The sequence below is a fragment of the Ictidomys tridecemlineatus genome, chromosome 6, assembly GCF_052094955.1.
Source record: "Ictidomys tridecemlineatus isolate mIctTri1 chromosome 6, mIctTri1.hap1, whole genome shotgun sequence".
In the NCBI taxonomy this organism is placed as follows: Eukaryota; Metazoa; Chordata; class Mammalia; order Rodentia; family Sciuridae; genus Ictidomys; species Ictidomys tridecemlineatus.
The window spans coordinates 14,520,393-14,537,300 of NC_135482.1; the positions used below are offsets into that span (position 1 = coordinate 14,520,393).

Consider the following 16,908-nt stretch of genomic DNA (forward strand, 5'->3'; position numbering starts at 1 on the left):
TGCCCCTGCTAGACATGGCCGGTAAATGAAGGGGCCCCAGGAACAGATCAGAAGTTACAGTCCAAACTCCTGGACTCCCTATCTTTTTGAAGATTGAGGAATCCTATCAAAGGGATATAATGGTGCATCTATGCACAATTGTGGTGTCACCTTAAGACCTACGGATTTCCAGAGCAAAGGCCAACCTAAGGAAACAAGTCTCTGATGCAGGTGAACTTCAAGGACAACCAGGTATTAATGGTTAGGGACAATGACCTGTGCAGGACAGCAAGCCCCAGTTCTTCTAGTAGTTACTAGTTACTGGATCTTACTAGGTTCCAGGTCTTGTGCTGAGTATTGGCCTGGTGCTATGAGAGACACAGTGAGGATAATTGACAATGACAATAGTAACAGCCACATGTGCTGAGAGCTAGGTGCCAGGCATTGGGTTCATTTAATCTTTTATTCAATAAATAGAAGGGGCTCCACAGAGTACTTGCTAGATGAATTGCTCACTGACGTCCACTGTGCACCTCCTTTCCCTTCTCGGGAAGGGACTTTGCTTTTGCTCTTTTCTCTGCCAAGAGGCTCTTCTGCTCCCTCCCTTCTTTCAGGTCTTTACTCATGTGTCACCTCAGTGAGGTCTCCTTGACCTGCATCTCAATCCCATACCCTTCAGGCCCTCCCCGCCATGTCCCCTCACCTCCCCCAGCCCCTGATACTACTTAGCATAATGCTTTTGACTAATGGCTATTGTCTGGGCTCTGCAAATCTCAAGAGCTCAATGAAGACAGGACTTTGGACCACTTTGTTCACTCCTGAGATCCCCTGTGTAGGTCACATGCTTGAATTTGTTCAGAGCTTGAATTGAATGAAAGAAATATTTTCCTAGTGTCAATGATATACCCCAGATAACAATGTGCAGCAAGGTAGCACAGTGGATAAGCAGACAAGGTGTTGCCAACTGAAGGCCTGAGGCCTGGGAGAGATACGATATTAAGCTAATTATGCAATAATCTCCATTCTCCTGAAACAGAACACTCTGGGTGCTTGACTTTATCTTTCACTGAAGCCTCACTAGAACCCCAGGACGTGGGTACCATAATTCCCAATTTATAGAGCCTATCTTTGCTTTTTCTATGGCTGCAAATACCCACATAGGTTCTAAATTACAAAAGGACTGGACTGACTTAGTTGGCACACAGTAAAGTTAACTATGCAACTTCTAGCTCTGATGGCCTTTGGATGTTTATTATTTCCCATGAATCCTGTGAAGTGTTCATGCTACTTCTACAGAAGTTAGATAACTTAACCAGAGCCACATACATAGTAAGTCTTCCAGATAGGATCAAACCCAGTCTGTATGCTTACCACTCTTCCTCATTCTAAAGAACTTTGAGGTGGAGGGACTAGGTGGGGGATGGAGAGGTCATCCAGGACTAGACTTTATTATAATAGGAGGCAGTTGGGACTTTGATGTCGGAGGCTGGGAAGAACACCTGGAACAAAGAACAAAGGCTTGCAGGTAGCTGTAGGGCAGGGAGTGGTAGGCCAAAGGGAGGCCTGCTCCTCCAACCCCACCCTACTCCCACTCCTGGTATTGTGGTTTGATTCTAATGAGGAGATAAGGCAGATAACCAGCAAGGCAGGGCCAAGATGAGAATCTTGTCTGGGAAGTATAGCCCTCCAGTTACCTCTCCATCTCATTAACTTAGGATCGGATCATCTCCATACACCCCTTCTGATTTTTTTCACTACATTAGCAAAATGTATTTATACTGTTATCTGAGCCTCTCATAAAATGTTGCATTTTTCACCAGATACCTCCTGAACTAAACTCTCAAATCTTTGAGCCTTTCTCAACATCCTCTTAGGTATCCTGACAGAGTGGTGCAGAGAATTGGCATAGCATTCTAAGTCATGTACTGTCATATCCATTCTTTCCCCACCCCCAAATTCACATCGAAGTCCTCTAGTACCTCATAATGTGACTGCATTTGGAAACACAGTCTTTAAAGAGGTGATTAAGTTTAAAGGAGGCTGTAGGGTGAATCCCGATGCAACCTGACTGGTGTCCTTTTAAGAAGAGGAAATTTGGACACCTAGGGAGACGTGAGATCACGTGAAGACACGGAAAGGTGACTATTCATTTACAAGCCAGAGAAAGAGGCCTCGAAAGAAATTAAACCTGCTGACCCCTCGATTTTGGACTTTTGGCCTCCAGAAATGTGAGAAAATAAATATCCGTTGTTCCAGCTCAGTGCTCATTTGGTGGTATTTTGTTATAGAAGCTTGAGAAAATGAATACACCATCCATCTATTTGTCCTTCTGCCCATCTGTTCGTCTGTCCATCCATCCATCCATCAAATACTGAGTGCCTCCTGCTATCCAGGCAAACTACCTTGCACTGGAGATAAAAAGGGAACAGATCAGTCTTTTGCCCTGAAACTTCTATTGTGGAGAACAGTAAACAACTAGTCTATTAGAATGGTGAGTTCTACGGCCTAGGAGCTGGAGGTGTAGCGGGGATGGGTACCTTATCCAGGTTGGGAGGAAAGGCAGGAAAAAGATCAAGGAAGCCGAGTTCCTCAGGGGAGGGTAAATTAGGGCAACTGCAGGGAAGCTGGGTCTGGCTAAACACGGAGGAGGAAGGGATTAGGGAGAGCAACCAGGCTAGAGAGAGGAAAGAGAAGGCGCCAGATTTGGAGGGATTTTTAAAAAATGTTTCGCTAGGGCAGAGGCTCTTATAATTTCTTTTCCTGCCTACAGCACCCCTAAGGAATGAAATACTTCCACCCAGAGCATAGTAAGAGGAGCCCTTGCAAAGGTGAATTGATTGAGGAAGGCTGGGATGTGGCTCCTGCCCTCCCTTCCCAACTGGACGTTCCCACTGCTTCTGAAGTACGTGGGGTTTATCTGGGTCGGTTACTTACCCTCCAGGCCCTCTGTCCTCCTCTGTCTGTACATTTGTATGCCAGCTCAGAGAGTGAGTTTTAGGCTCAATTGCCTAGATTCTAGCCTGTTCTGCAATTCTTAAGTAGTGTCCCCTTGGGCAAGTGGTCCAGTGTCATGGGCACTGGATATGTGCTGCTGTGGTGCCTACACCAGAGACTCACTGAAGTGAGAGGAGGTAATGAAGGTAAAGCTCCTGGCACGGTGCCTGGCATTCAGCAAGCGATCAGTAAATACCAAAGACCACAGGGCGTGTGTCACTGAAGCTCCCTTGCAGCCCAGCAGTGGCAGCAATCATCCTGCTCATTGTCATAGATGTCATCACTGCCACCATTTTCACCATCCCATCACCACCATCTTACCATCGAATCACCCCCACCATTGCCACCATCATCACTGCCATTGCCATCGTTCCCAAGATCATAGCGCTGGAGCTCTTGGAGGCCATACTCACTGAGTTCCTTCCTTCCACTGTTCTCTCTTGTAGATGTCTTATGAAAGGGAAGGCCCTATGTAGACAAGTTGTAATAACGTGATATTTGTAACATTTGCTGAGCACTAGGCATCATTCTAGGCACTGGGGATAGAAGATAGAACTAAATAAAGTTCCTTTACATAGGGTGGTCAAGGTGGCATTTGATTTGAAGAAGTAAAGAACCTTGTAGATACCTGGGGTAAAGTTGCCAGGCCCAGGGAACAAAATTCCAAAGCTCCGAGTAGGAACATACTGGCATACTGAGGAGCAACAAGGAGGCCCATGTGGCCGGAAGGCAGTGAGCAAGGGGTGTGACAGGATGAGATAAGAGGTGGCAGGGGGCAGAACGTGGGAACAGAGAGGTCACTGTAAAAACTCTGGCTTTTGTCCTGTCTTGGAAAGTCATGAGAGGGTTTTGGATAGAGGTGTGACATGAATTGACTTATATTTAGGTGAAGATGTTCTCGACTGTGCTGAAAACAGACAGCAGGGCAGCAGGTTCTTGGCCGGGGAGGCCAGGTGGGAGGTTGTTTCAATAACCCGCATGTGAGCTGCCAGTGGCTCCCATCAGCAGGTAACTCACCGCGGAGGTTACTGGAAGTGGGAGACGCCGAAGGCAATTAGGACGAAAAGCCAACTGTGAAGGAGAACTCCCCCCACCTCCACCCACCCTCCGTTTGGAGAGCATTCCAGGGCTCATGTTGGCCTCTGTGGGCCTTGTCAACCTGGAACAGGAGAAGAGGCAACCGGCACTCACGGGAGAGCTCCATGCATTCTAACTGAAACGAGGGAACCGAGAGGGCTGTGGGCGTACAGATCTTCACCCTATAGTCTAAGGTCCACGCTGTCCGCAGGTCTTATGAGGCAAGTTGGGTTGGTCGGAGGAGATGTCTCCGGTTCCAGCTGCATTCCTGACCATCCAGTATACTCTGGGGAGAAGGGATGGAGGAGTCAGGAGGAAAAGGGAAGGAGCAACTCCCCTGAATGTGTCCCATGCTGGCTCAGAAAAGGGGACAGCAGAATGGAAATCTCCAAAAGCCACTGGACCCTGCTGCCCTAGACATTCCCATGACCACTGGCCAGCCTCCTCCTCTGGGTGTAACCAAACACCACAGTGGAGCCCTACTTAAAGGAAAACACTGCTGCCTTTTTTAGTTAAACACATCATAGCGTGTGGTTTGTAAGCCACATATGGTGCTGGAGATCCAAGAAATAAGGATGAAAGAAAATCCTTGAAGTCTAGACACAGAAACTCTGTGAAGTTATACTTGCCCCTGGTGACTCGGCAAAATGTTAGCTACCTTTTCCTCATGGAGCCTTCCTCTATGTATCTAGAATCATCATTTAATCCTTACAACAACCTGGGAAAGTAGTTCTTGTAACTGTCATCTTAAAGATGAAGACACTGAGGTTCAGAGAGGTCACACTCTGCAGTCCACTGAGTCTGAACCCAAGTTGGTTTGTTCCAGAGCCGTCTTAACCATCATACTCACTGCGCCCAGAGGAAAAAAAAAACGGTGAGAGGGAAACACTGAAGGCTACAGTCCCCCTCGCCTCACCCTCTGTTCTTCCAGGTAGAAGCACAAGCTGAGAATCCTTCCATTCTATCTCTGGCCTGCAGTCTGCCAGCTGAAAAAAAGCGTAGGTATCACTGAACTGTTCTCCATATCAGATGACTATTCTCTCTAAGAAAGAGGTTTATATAAATAATACGATCTTTAGAGATGCACTTTACAGAAGGGGTGACCCTGAAACTCCCAGAGGAGGTTAAGTACACTTCCCAAGGTCACATTGGTGGCAGAGCCAAGGCTCAAAAAGCAGGGCTCCCGCCTCTGGGGCCAGCATTTGGCTGGGCCCCAGCAAGCTGTTCTGCATTATCACTGTCTCTGCCCCTGACACGGATGACTGCTTGAAGGAGGATGATCTCTTTTGTGCACTAGAGATTCCAAGCACATTTTGAACACAGCTGGACCGTTTTTAAAGCAGGTTCTTCTGAGAACCTTCTAATCTGCTGGGTTGTCCGTTTTCCTCTGCCATCTCTGTGCCACCCAGGTAGACTCCTGTGCCCTGTGGAACCAAGTATTTTACTATCGTTCCTGGTAGTCACCGAGTGTGAGGATGGTCCTCTGTCTGGGGCAGATGATTATGTTATAGCAGGTTCAGCTGCAGAACCTGCTATAATTTACTCTGGCCTCCCTCACTAATAGTGACTATTGTAGCCCTCTGGCCTCTGGACCCACTCCACTGGCTCATCTCTATACGCAGCACACACCCTTCATGCAGAGGCAGGTGTCCTGGACTCACCCCACTTCTGCCACAGAAATATCCTCCCTGCTCTCCTATGCAAATCCATTCTTTGAGGTATTTCAGCCCCAGAAGGACTTCCTGCATACAGCCCAATAGTTTGCTGTCCAAGTTCTCTTTACGTTTCTATTCTCAACCTTGGGTGTTAGTCCTTAGCATGTTTCTGCGTATTTCTTCAAATCCAATGCAGCTTGTTGAGGGGAAACATAACTGTTCACTCCTTCCCTAGAGAATTTTAAAAGCATCTTATGTGAGATAAAAGAGAAACCTAAACAATGTGCTTCCTGCCTGCAAGGAGAGGAGTTTACAGACATAGTAGGCCTTCAGTCCGGCACATAGTGGGCCCTCAAGTTAGGTTTAACTAACACATAGAATGCCTTGTTACCATTATTTGCTAAGTCCCATGAGAGGTATCGAGTGGTGTCACAGGGAAAGCATCAGGAAAGCAGTGGCATTTGAACTTGGCTTTAAGAACAGGAAATGTCTTTTCTTTTAAAATAGATCCGGAGGGTAGGGAAGAAATGCATTCCTCTGCACAAAGCCAGGCACACACCAGGGACCAGATACAGGAGGAACCCGGAGGGAGGTTCTGTCCTGTACTAGCACCAATTAGCTTGATGTGACTACCCTGGGCCTCAGTTTCCTTCACATTTGGAGGAGATTAAACCACAGTTTTGGGAAGAAGCAGATCTATGTATAACCTTGAGCCAATCAGTTGGGGGGGGAGGGGGCCTGTCTCAGTGTCCTTCCTATAAAATGGGTAAAGTAATTGCTACCTGCCAAGGCTTTTGTGAGGAACCCTTGTAAGTTGCTAAGCACGGAGCCTGGAATTATTTTATTTTCTGCAAAACTAGGGGTGACAACCCTGATCCGTGTTCCTGTCGGTGCGGCTGCTGCTGGCTTCCAGGCACCAGCCCTAAGTCTGTCCAAAGTAGGGGCTATGGAAGACCTTGTGACCCTCAAGACAACAGAGTACAGAGGGCTGGGCAAAGTGCTGTCCAGGGTCCAGGGGCCGGCGGGCTGGGCTACCAGGGGCGCTCCATCAACGCGTCCCTTCAACAGCCTCCCCTCAGCCCAAGAATCTTGGCCAAACTCTTACCAAACACGCCTCCGAGGCCGGCTGGTTTGGAGACAGCCTCGGCCTTCCCACCCAAGGGGAGAGGCGAGACCCAACCCCGCGGCGGGCTGGGTCCGTGGCTCCCAGCGGGACGGAGCGGGGGTCGGCCGCGGGCCTCGCTCCCACCCCGGGCTCCACTTCCTCCCTCCGCCCGCTCGGGAGGGGACGGGAGGGGGCTCGCGCCCGGCCCACTGCGCAGGGTCCTCGCGGCTCGCCGGCGCCGCCCGGCCTCCCCGCCCCGGCCGCCCACCGCGGGGCCCGGCCGCCCCAGCGCCGCCGCCAGCCCGAGCCGGGGGCGACCCGCCCTCCGCGGCCGCCTTAGCGCCGCCCCGCGGCCCCTCCGCCCGCCGGCCCACGCCCCCGGCCCGCAGGCCCGCCCGGCCGCCCGCCCCCCGGCCCGCCCCCGCTGGGGTCGTGGCGGCGGGAGGAGGGGCCGCGGCGGCCCGGCGTGCGTGGCAGGCTCTCCCCGCTCGGCTCGCGCGGCCTCCCTTCCCGGGAGGCGGGGTCGGCGCCGCGGCGGCGGAGGCAGGCCCCCTCCTCCTTCCTCCTCGGCCGGCCTCCTTCCTCGGCCGCCCGCTCTCTCGGCCGCTCCGACGCCAGCAGCGCCCGCGTGCCGCCCGCCCGGCCCCGGGGGAGCCCGAGCAAGTTTCCGGGCCGCGCGCCCCTCGCTCGCCTCGCCGCCCGCGGCCCCCGCCGCCGCCGCCGCGCCGCCATGCCCTCGGCCAAACAAAGGGGCTCCAAGGGCGGCCACGGCGCCGCGAGCCCCTCGGAGAAGGGCGCCCACCCGTCGGGCGGCGCGGATGACGTGGCGAAGAAGCCGCCGCCGGCGCCGCAGCAGCAGCCGCCGCCGCCCGCGCCGCACCCGCAGCAGCACCCGCCGCAGAACCAGGCGCACGGCAAGGGCGGCCACCGCGGTGGCGGCAAGTCCTCGGCCGCCGCCGCTGCCTCGTCCTCGGCGACCTGCTCGCGCAGGCTCGGCCGGGCGCTCAACTTTCTCTTCTACCTCGCCCTGGTGGCCGCGGCCGCCTTCTCGGGCTGGTGTGTCCACCACGTCCTGGAGGAGGTCCAGCAGGTCCGGCGCAGCCACCAGGACTTCTCCCAGCAGCGGGAGGAGCTGGGCCAGGGCTTGCAGAACGTGGAGCAGAAGGTGGGTGCCCCGGCCCCAGTCGTCCCCGTGCCCGCCCGGCCCCGCCTGCCCCTGCCCCTGTCCCTGCCTCTGCCTCTGCCTCTGCCCGGCGGTCCCCGGCCGGACACCCTGGTCCGGGCCCCCTCTCCCAGGCGGTCCTAGACCCTCTTTGTTAATGGCCGCAGAGGAATGGGCCCGAGGGATGGACCGCCTCGAGGATGGCCCGGCCAGCGGGGAGGGTGGGCCAAGGGCCTGTCACAGGACATTAGCGGTGACCTGTAAGGAAGCCTGCAGGCTTTGGGGAGCCCATTCTTTTTGGATTAGGAACCGCTGAATGGGCAGCGTTGTCTGAAAAGGAGGTTGGAAAGGAAGCCGGCGCATCCCGATGAAGGGCAAGGCCGCACCTCTGCTCTGCCGTGGGAGACATCTGAGCCGGTTTTTAATAGACCCAGAGCTTGGGGAAGGAAAAACTAGTAATTTCTAGTCATTTGCGAAGTTCCACTGAAATATTAATCTATCTTTAGGCCCCTTGTTCTTTATTGGGCCAGAGTGCCCTTGTGGGCCTTTGAAATAGCCTACTTCAGCTTTAGAGGAATGAAAGGCCAAAAATATTAGGTCATAATCGAGAAAAGGACTTCTATCTATGTGGGGTTGAGAGGGCTTACTTACCTACTTACTGTCTAATTCTTAGAGCAACCCCGGGAGGGAGGGCTGCTGGTTCTGACTCCATTTTCCAGTCCAGAAAATTGAGACTTAGAGAGAGACAGTGAGTTAACAAACACCCCAGCTGGTGAGCTGCAGAGTGCATGAGAAAGTCTGGGCCACTGTCCAGTTAAGGGTTCCCAAGGGCCTATTTCAGGTATGAATGGACCCAGCTCCCAAGGCAAAGCTGCTCAGCTTGCGTCCTTCCCTGGCTTTTCCAAACCAAGTGCAACCCCTTCCGTTGAATTTCCCCTCTTCCATATTCCTTCCGTGTCATGCTGAATGGAAAATTGGTTGCAGGACCGAAACAAAAAATCCCGCCACTTCTGGGCCCGGAACCACTGCCTCCTTTTCCCAGCATGCTGCCGGTCCTGCCAAGTCTCTCCACTTTTGTTGAGTGTGCAGGACTAGGAATTTCCTCTTAAGACCGGCAGAGCAACTGGGATGAGTCAGCCTGCTAAATGCTGCAGGCTAAGGGAGGTGACTTTTATAAGGGAATTAAGTAGGCAGTGCTGCTTTGCCTATCCTGAGTGTCACATCATCTTTACAAAATAGACATCCTGCTGGAGTCTAATCACTAGCCCGTTTCTTGCTTTCTGCCACCCACTTGCTAATCAATCATAATATTTATTTAAGCCTGGTAGTCATATAGCTCTGTGTAGGCCCGGTGGAAGAGCATAAGACAAATCATATTTGTGAAGCAGCACATAGGTAGGTGGCAGTTAGGGTCGCCTCTGTGCAGATTGGGAAGAGGGAGGTGTGGAATTTCCCTGGGCCCGTGTCTGGGGTAGAGCCAATCATCTAGTTGGTGATGGCTGAATGTTCAGAGAAGGAATGTGAAGAACTCGCAGGCAAGGAACATTCTTGAACACGTTTAAGGGACAGGAGGTGGCTCCCCTGCCTATAGCAGAGTAGCATTTTAGGAAAAATTAGGGGATGTTGGAAGTTGTGGCCTAAATGGGGACATCTTGAGTCCAGATTGAAAAAAATAGGGCTTTGTTTCCTAGGTTTCCTCCTTGTCTCTCCCTTAGTCCCTCCTTTCTGATTCTCATCCCTTCTCTGTCCCAGGTATGCGTAGAACACTTTGCTTTTTGGACCTCAGTTTCCCATCCACACAATGAGAGATATTTAAGACTCCTCTTGGCTCTGAGGCTGAGGACACAGTGACCACCTTTCTTTTAATTTAGTAGTATAATTAAGCCATTGTTCAGTGCCTTACATTTATTGTGCGCTTATGTGTCAGGCACTGTCCTAAACATCGGAAAATATATCATCTCTTTTGACCTCACAGCAACTCCAAGAGGTGAGTGCTATTACCTGTCCCGTTTCCCAGATGAGGAAAGTGTGGAGCTACATAACTACATAGTCACACAGCTAGCAAGCAGCTGGGCTGGATTCACACTGTAGTCTAACTCCTGGGGCACTCAACCACTCAGCTGTTTATTTCATTATATTTCCCTTGCCTTACCTGGTATGGAACGGTGTTCAGTATGTCCAGTCTTATTAGCATTTCCCAAAGTGTGTGGCCACTTCTTCCTGCATCTTTTATGAGGCCAGTAAGGAAGTTATTTTGTGCTGAGGAGCCAGTACTGCCTGTTCTCTGACAACCTAAGTTTGAACCCCTGTATGATTCTTAAGTCTCTGTCGGGGTTGAGTTTTAGTTCTTGGCAGAGAAATGCACTTAGAGTAGTATTATTCATAATTAGTAGTCTCTGTGGGCCAGATATTCCATTAAGTGCTTTTTGGCCACAATTTCATTTCTCCTAGCTATCTGAGGTAGATAGCACTTAGCACCATTTCACAGATGGGGCAATTGAGCCAAGACTGGTTGTGTAACTTATTCCAGGTCATACATGGACTGGTTGTATGACATATTTCAGGTCACACCATAAGTGGGGGATCTTAGACTGGAATAGGATTTGGTTCCCCACCTGGTATCTCTTGTTTTCCAAAAGTTCATCAGTATGGAAAACTGTCCCAGATCACCTGAATGGACCTAGCACAGGAAAAGAGGTTGGCCTGTCCTTACCCAGAAAATTTAGGCACAGTTGGGTCCAGGGCTTTAGAAAAGGTTGGCAGTTGAATTCTGGACCCTCAGAAGAGCTCGTGTTGCCCTGGCACACCCAGGGTGGCAAAAAGTGATCTTAGAAGTAGCTTAGCTTAGGTGGCAAAAAGTGATCTTAGAAGTAGTTTATGAAAGGAGAAGCTGTTTGTGAGAGTTTTCCGGCCCTATTTCTTGGTTTTCTCATTTTGATTCTGAACCAGTAGTCGGGGCTCTGGGCGTTGGCAGCCTCTTCTCTAGGCCCTCAGTGTGCTTTGAACATATCTCTGCCTGAGCATGTCACAGTGATTAAGAGCTCCGGTTCTGAGATCGGACATTCATGATGCTCGACTTACCACTCACACTTTGATAGTTACTATACACAGAAATGCCCTGCTGATGTCAGCCATTTCTAAGGACAGTTCCTAAACCCCCACTCCTGGCCCAGCTAGGCTCCTGAGGGCAGGGATCCTGGCCTAGCTTTTATTTTATCTCTTGGCTTCTTCCCCAGTGCTCGCCACTTAGTGGGCATCCCACATACGTGGGGAGAACAGGTACATTCAATACCTGTTGATTAATATGCACTTAAAGATGAACACAGTACCCTCAGTGTGGGGACATTTGTTTTTTTTTTTTTTTTTTTTTTTTTTTTAGTTACAGGGGGTTGACTGGCTTGGTTTTATCCATAATTTCTAATCTAATTCCCTTTCTAACCATGTGTCGAGCCAGCCCAGGTTGGGGGTGACATTCAGGAATAGGGAGCACATCAGCTCTTCATCAGCCTTTGCTCTGAATTCATGCTTTGGATCATTCAGAAAGCACCGGGTCTTGCCTGCCATGTGGCAAGTGCTGTGCTCGGCCGCTCACACCTCTAATTTGAGTGCTATGCTTAGAACAGGCAGGTACTGTGATTTAATAACCTAGTTTCAGAGTCTAGTTCTCTCTAGTACCTTCTCAAAGTGTCCTTTATGACTCAGGTTGCATTTGGTTGGGCAGAGAAATTGGCTAATATTCTGGAGGCCCTGGAGAACCTTATTCTACTGTCTGAAAATCACAGACTGAATTTAGAAGGGATGTGAGAGACCTATTGTCTAAAAGATGAGGAACCTGAGACTTGGAAAGCTAGTGTAACTGCTCAGAGTTGTGTGACTGGAGTAGAACCCAGGTGTCCCATTGTGTTTTCAACTATTCTTCCTTTTGACATCAGGCTGCAGCTAGTGCTGTGAATCTTCAGGACTTCTGAATAGAGATGCAACAGGAATGGAGACAGACCTTCACTGTGTTTTAGGCATGATTGAGCACTTTACTTATATGAACTCTTTTAACCCTTACTATGACAATCCTGTGAGTTGGGTATTGTTTTTGTTCCCCTCATGCAGCTGAGGAAACCAAGGCACAGATAGGTTATGTACCATACCCAGGATCACACAGCAGGAAAGTGTCAAAACCAGGATTTGAGCCAAAGCAATCTGGCTACAGAGTCTATATTACTTTATTTTCTAACTTCTCATCATGGTAATGTTCAAGCATAAACAAAAGAAGAGGACAATATAATGAACCCCAGTTTCAATAATTATCAGTATTTTACCATTCTTGTTTCATTTCACCACCTCCCTTCCCATCCCTCATCTTTTGGTTGGAGTTAGAGCAGCCTGACCCTGAACCCCTCTGTGACCCTGTCAGGGGCACACCTGGCCTCTCTTCTCCACTTGTACTTGGTATTGGAAAATGGCCATAGTACAGGCAGAGGCTGGCCTGTCCTTATCCAGAAGATTGATCTGGAACAGGTGGGTCCAGCGCTTCAGAACATGTTGGTGGTTAAGCTCTAATCCCTCAGAAGAGCCCATGTCACCCTGCAGACCTAGGGGAGAGGGCACCGGGAACTAATTTTAAAATGAGAGACATTAGTTCACCAAGGTATTGTAGGATTTATTTCTAACCAGTCAGAGTTCCTTTCCTTTTATTTCTTTTTTTCCTTATTTGTTTTAAGCAAAACACAGGATATGGCACCATACTGGGGATAGAGCCCAGAGCCTTGCATATGCTAGGCAAGACTACCACTGAGCTACACCCCAGCTGCAGAGATTCTGGAACATCATACCAGACAATAGTCAGATTTCCTTGATTCTCCCCGAGACTGTCTTTCTATTGTTGGTTTCAGTCAGGATCCATATGAAATGCACATTTTTGATTGAAAATTTCTTAAACTTTTTAAATGGATGATAAAATGCCATTCATTTGTTCAGTATTGACCAGGGTCATTTATCCTGCACAATTTTCCACATGTGGATTTGGCTGGTCACATCATGCCATGTCCCTTTCTTGCAGGTCCTGAGAATTGGCTGTTAGAGGTAGGGACTTGATAGATCTTTCTATCCCTTTTTTCCTTTTTCTTCCTTTTTTTTTTTTCCAAACTAAACATTATAGATGGCACCACATGCTGTGTCAGGATAATGCCTCCCAGGTTCTTAATCATCCTACAGCCTCATTATATATTAAACCAGTTCCCCTGGGTAGTTCTCAGGTCAGGCCTCATTCAGGGTAGAATTTTTTAAGAAGTAATATGTAGAAGCAGACAAAATCCCAGTGTGTTCACCAAACCAGAGCCTGCTGCGGGATCAGTTTATTCCTTTGGCAATGGTCTGCAGATGGTGCTAGGGATCTTTGGGCTTCTGAGGTACTTCAGAATAAAAGATTAAATCAGGGCCATGGAGGACAATGACTAGTTTAGGGCCACATAGCCGGAAGTGATGAGTTAAGACCTAGATCCTTGTCTTGACTTCCAGCGCAGAGTATCTGTGTATCAGTTTCTTTCCTACAAAATTGAAGACTCTTGCAGTTGAAGGAGGTAGAAATTTTGCCCTAAGTGGCTTAGGGAGAGAATTGACTGGCTTAAACTGCAAAGTTCAAGAGTAGATGCCTTCAGCTATAGCTGTATCCAGGAATTCAAATGATGTCTGCAAACCTTGGCCATTTCTCAGCTGTGCTGGCTTGATTCCTAGATAGGCATTCCATGTGTTGGTGGTCTACGCAGCTCCAGGTCTACCTGATCCCGTAGCTAACAGTCCCTTTGGAGAAAGTTTTCTTCCTCTGTAGTTTTAACAGAAGTCCTAGATCTGATTCCTTGGTCTACCTTAGCACATGTGCCCATGCCTGGGTAGACAGTGTGACTCAGGGTGGGTGGAAAGTGCCCATTGTTCAGGCCAGGGTTATAAGCCATCCCTGGGGCTCTTGGAGGGAGTCCTAAGTTTGTTCCCCACAACTATGACATGGGCTACATGTGAAAGGAGAGCTCTTCAAAGGAGTACTGTAGTGCCACTCTGGAAGAGTTGAGGGACCTGGAGGCTGGGCAGACTGAAAACAAAGTAGCTGTACCTGTGAAACTCATGACTCTTCTACAGCTAATGTCTGGATTTTGGCTACAGGTACAGTCTCTGCAAACCACATTTGGGGCTTTCGAGTCTATCCTGAGAAGCTCCCAACATAAGCAAGACCTCACAGAGAAAGCAGTGAAACAGGGGGAGAGTGAGATCAGCAGGATCGGTGAAGTCCTGCAAAAACTCCAGAACGAGATCCTCAAAGACCTCTCTGACGGCATTCACGTGGTGAAGGATGCGCGCGAGCGGGACTTCACGTCCCTGGAGAACACAGTGGAGGAAAGGCTGACGGAGCTCACCAAGTCCATCAATGACAACATCGCCATCTTCACTGAGGTCCAGAAGAGGAGCCAGAAGGAAATAAATGACGTGAAGGCGAAGGTCGCCTCTCTGGAAGAATCCGAGGGGTACAAGCAGGACCTGAGAGCCCTGAAGGATGCGGTGAAAGAGATACAGACCTCCGCGGAGTCCAGGGAGAGGGACATAGAGGCCCTGAGAAGCTCCCTGCAGACCATGGAGTCTGATGTCTACACCGAGGTCCGGGAGCTGGTGAGCCTCAAGCAGGAGCAGCAGGCGTTCAAGGAGGCGGCGGACTCGGAGCGCCTGGCCCTGCAGGCCCTCACCAAGAAGCTCCTGCAGTCGGAGGAGTCCACCTCCCGCCTCCCGGAGGAGATCCGGAGGCTGGAGGAGGAGCTCCGCCAGCTGAAGGCCGAGTCCCACAGGCCGGAGGAAGACGGGTCCTCCAGAACCCCCGACGCCTTAGATGCGCTCCAGAAAGAGAGTCGGGGTCTGGACTCCAGGCTCCAGAACTTAGAGGATGAAGTCCAGTCCGTGCAGGTGGCTTCTGCTCGCCAGACCGATAGCCTGGAGTCGCTCCTGACCAAGAGCCAGGAGTACGAGCAGCGCCTGGCTGCGCTGCAGGAGCACCTGGAAGGCCTGGGGTCCTCGTCCGAGGCAGACAAGGACAGCCTGGCTGGCACCGTGAGGAGCCTGGGGGAGGCCCAGCTGGCGCTCTACGGCGACGTGGAGGAGCTGAAGAGAAGCGTGGGCGAGCTCCCCAGCACCGTGGAATCGCTGCAGAAGGTGCAAGAGCAGGTGCACGCGCTGCTCAGTCAGGACCGAGCCCAGGCCACGCGTCTGCCCCCTCAGGACTTCCTGGACAGACTCTCTTCTCTAGACAACCTGAAATCCTCAGTGAGCCAGGTGGAGTCGGACTTGAAAATGCTCAGGACTGCTGTGGACAGTTTGGTAGCCTACTCGGTCAAAATCGAAACCAACGAGAACAACTTGGAATCAGCCAAGGGTCTACTAGATGACCTGAGAAATGATCTGGATAGGTTGTTTGTGAAAGTTGAAAAGATTCACGAAAAAATCTAAGTGAATTGTGTGTCCAGGGCGCGGATTTATAGTCCATTTTCTCATGACCAAAAAAATGTGTTGTTTCCTCCCATGTGCCCTCCCCGCAAGTTTTGCCCCGCACCCCCCCCCCCAAGAGCAGTGGACACCACCTGAACACCAAGGCATTGCATTCTGTGCCCAGTTAATTTATTTGCAATTCTTACCACACACCATTGGTTTCTTAAGTTCTCTGCTTCTGCTTTTGATTGTTTCCTGAAGGCCCAGCCCGGGTACACAAGAGGTGGCTTTTAAAAGGGATGTGTCTGGTGTCAGAAAAATGACAGTGGCTTCAATTGAGGATTAACAGAAGCAGATTAACCTTCAAATACCCTGTCTGGCTGGCAGATTTCAAGTTACAAAAAAAAAAAAAAAAAAAAAAAAAAAAAGCAGGGATGGGGCACGTTTCTTTCTAATTGTCTTTAAGAAAAATTACTTTTTTTTATACTTCTGGCTGAAGTTTTCATGAGATATCTCTCACTTGTCTTCCACCTAAAACTGGTTTGGACTCAGATGTAATCTCTGAGTCAGGAGAGGGCAACGCCTTGTCTTCATTTTAAAAGAATCAGTTACTTGCGGGTTGCCTTTCTAGCGTGGGTGTCTTCCATTCCTGAACCATCTAATGATATCAAAGGTAACTATGCAAAGAATCAGATGGTTCTGAATGCTCAAGCACACCACCCAGAGTCCTGGTGCCTGTCTGTCTCTGGTGGCCCACCTGCATCCACACTTGGGCAGGTTACCGAATAATGCACAGGTTTAGAGTTCCAGAAAAGTGTCTTGGGGTCTTTCAGGAAATGTGTTGAGAGCAGTCCACACAGTGGTGGGGTGTCTCCCGGGGGGATGTAGGCCAGGTTTTTTTGTTTAACAGGATGTCCTTGAGGAGGTCTGCTTTGGGAGCAGGCCCCATCTGTCAGTGGGGAGCGTGTGCACTGCATTTCTGTAATTGTTTGCTGTACCCCTTCCCCTTTGAGCTGTATTGTTCTTAAATGGCTGTCTTGCCCTTCCAAAAGAAAAAAAAAGAAAGAAAGGAAAAAAAAAAGCCGAAAAGTAAAAGTTAAAAAAAAAAAAGGTTTGTTTAGTTTACTGTGAAATGAACTGTATGGCTTCTTTACAGTATTTTTAATTCTTAATAAACACTTGAGCTTTGTTATGACTTTTTCCAGAGTGGTTGCTTTCAGAGAATTTAGTAGTCATGATATATTCTATTTGCATGTGTATTCAGGATTAGAAAACAGGTAAGTTTTCAATTTTGAGAATTTTTTATTTTCAATTGAAATCAAGACAGCCTCACTGGATCTGGGACATCCTTTCCTGGACTCTTGGCTCGTTTGTTGATAGGTTGTTGCTTGTCTCCTACTTTGCTAGTTTCGGCAGAGGATCTCAACCTGACTACCTATTAGAATCTTCAGGAGAGAGTGGGGGAAAAAAAGCCTGGG

The 16,908-nt window shown here is 49.8% G+C and overlaps 1 protein-coding gene and 1 long non-coding RNA gene across 4 annotated transcripts; one reads left to right on the forward strand and one right to left on the reverse strand.

Moving 5' to 3' along the window:
• Positions 1–423: 423 nt before the first annotated feature.
• LOC120887855 (uncharacterized) lies at positions 424–9,245 on the reverse strand. Of its 3 annotated transcripts, XR_013440322.1 has the most exons (4): positions 6,811–7,085; positions 4,967–5,036; positions 4,165–4,336; positions 424–4,001 (listed from the first exon to the last, which is right to left on the reverse strand). It is a non-coding gene; the product is annotated as an uncharacterized LOC120887855 (long non-coding RNA). The 3 variants fall into 3 exon arrangements; XR_005731161.2 differs by lacking the exon at positions 6,811–7,085 and adding an exon at positions 8,624–9,245 and having other exon boundaries at positions 424–4,336; XR_013440321.1 differs by having other exon boundaries at positions 424–4,336.
• Positions 7,241–16,622, forward strand: Ckap4 (cytoskeleton associated protein 4). The gene is made up of 2 exons (XM_078052899.1): positions 7,241–7,975; positions 14,123–16,622. The coding sequence occupies exons 1-2, from the start codon at positions 7,541–7,543 to the stop codon at positions 15,449–15,451; spliced, it is 1,764 nt and encodes a 587-aa protein (XP_077909025.1). The 5' UTR covers positions 7,241–7,540; the 3' UTR covers positions 15,452–16,622.
• Positions 16,623–16,908: the final 286 nt, after the last annotated feature.

What these genes read in the sequence shown, in the direction of transcription:
- Ckap4 (XM_078052899.1), top strand. Translation starts at nt 7,541, where the DNA reads ATGCCCTCGGCCAAACAAAGGGGCTCCAAGGGCGGCCACGGCGCCGCG. An exon ending in TGCAGAACGTGGAGCAGAAG is followed by an intron (nt 7,976 to 14,122) that starts GTGGGTGCCCCG and finishes TTTTGGCTACAG; the next exon opens with GTACAGTCTCTGCAAACCAC.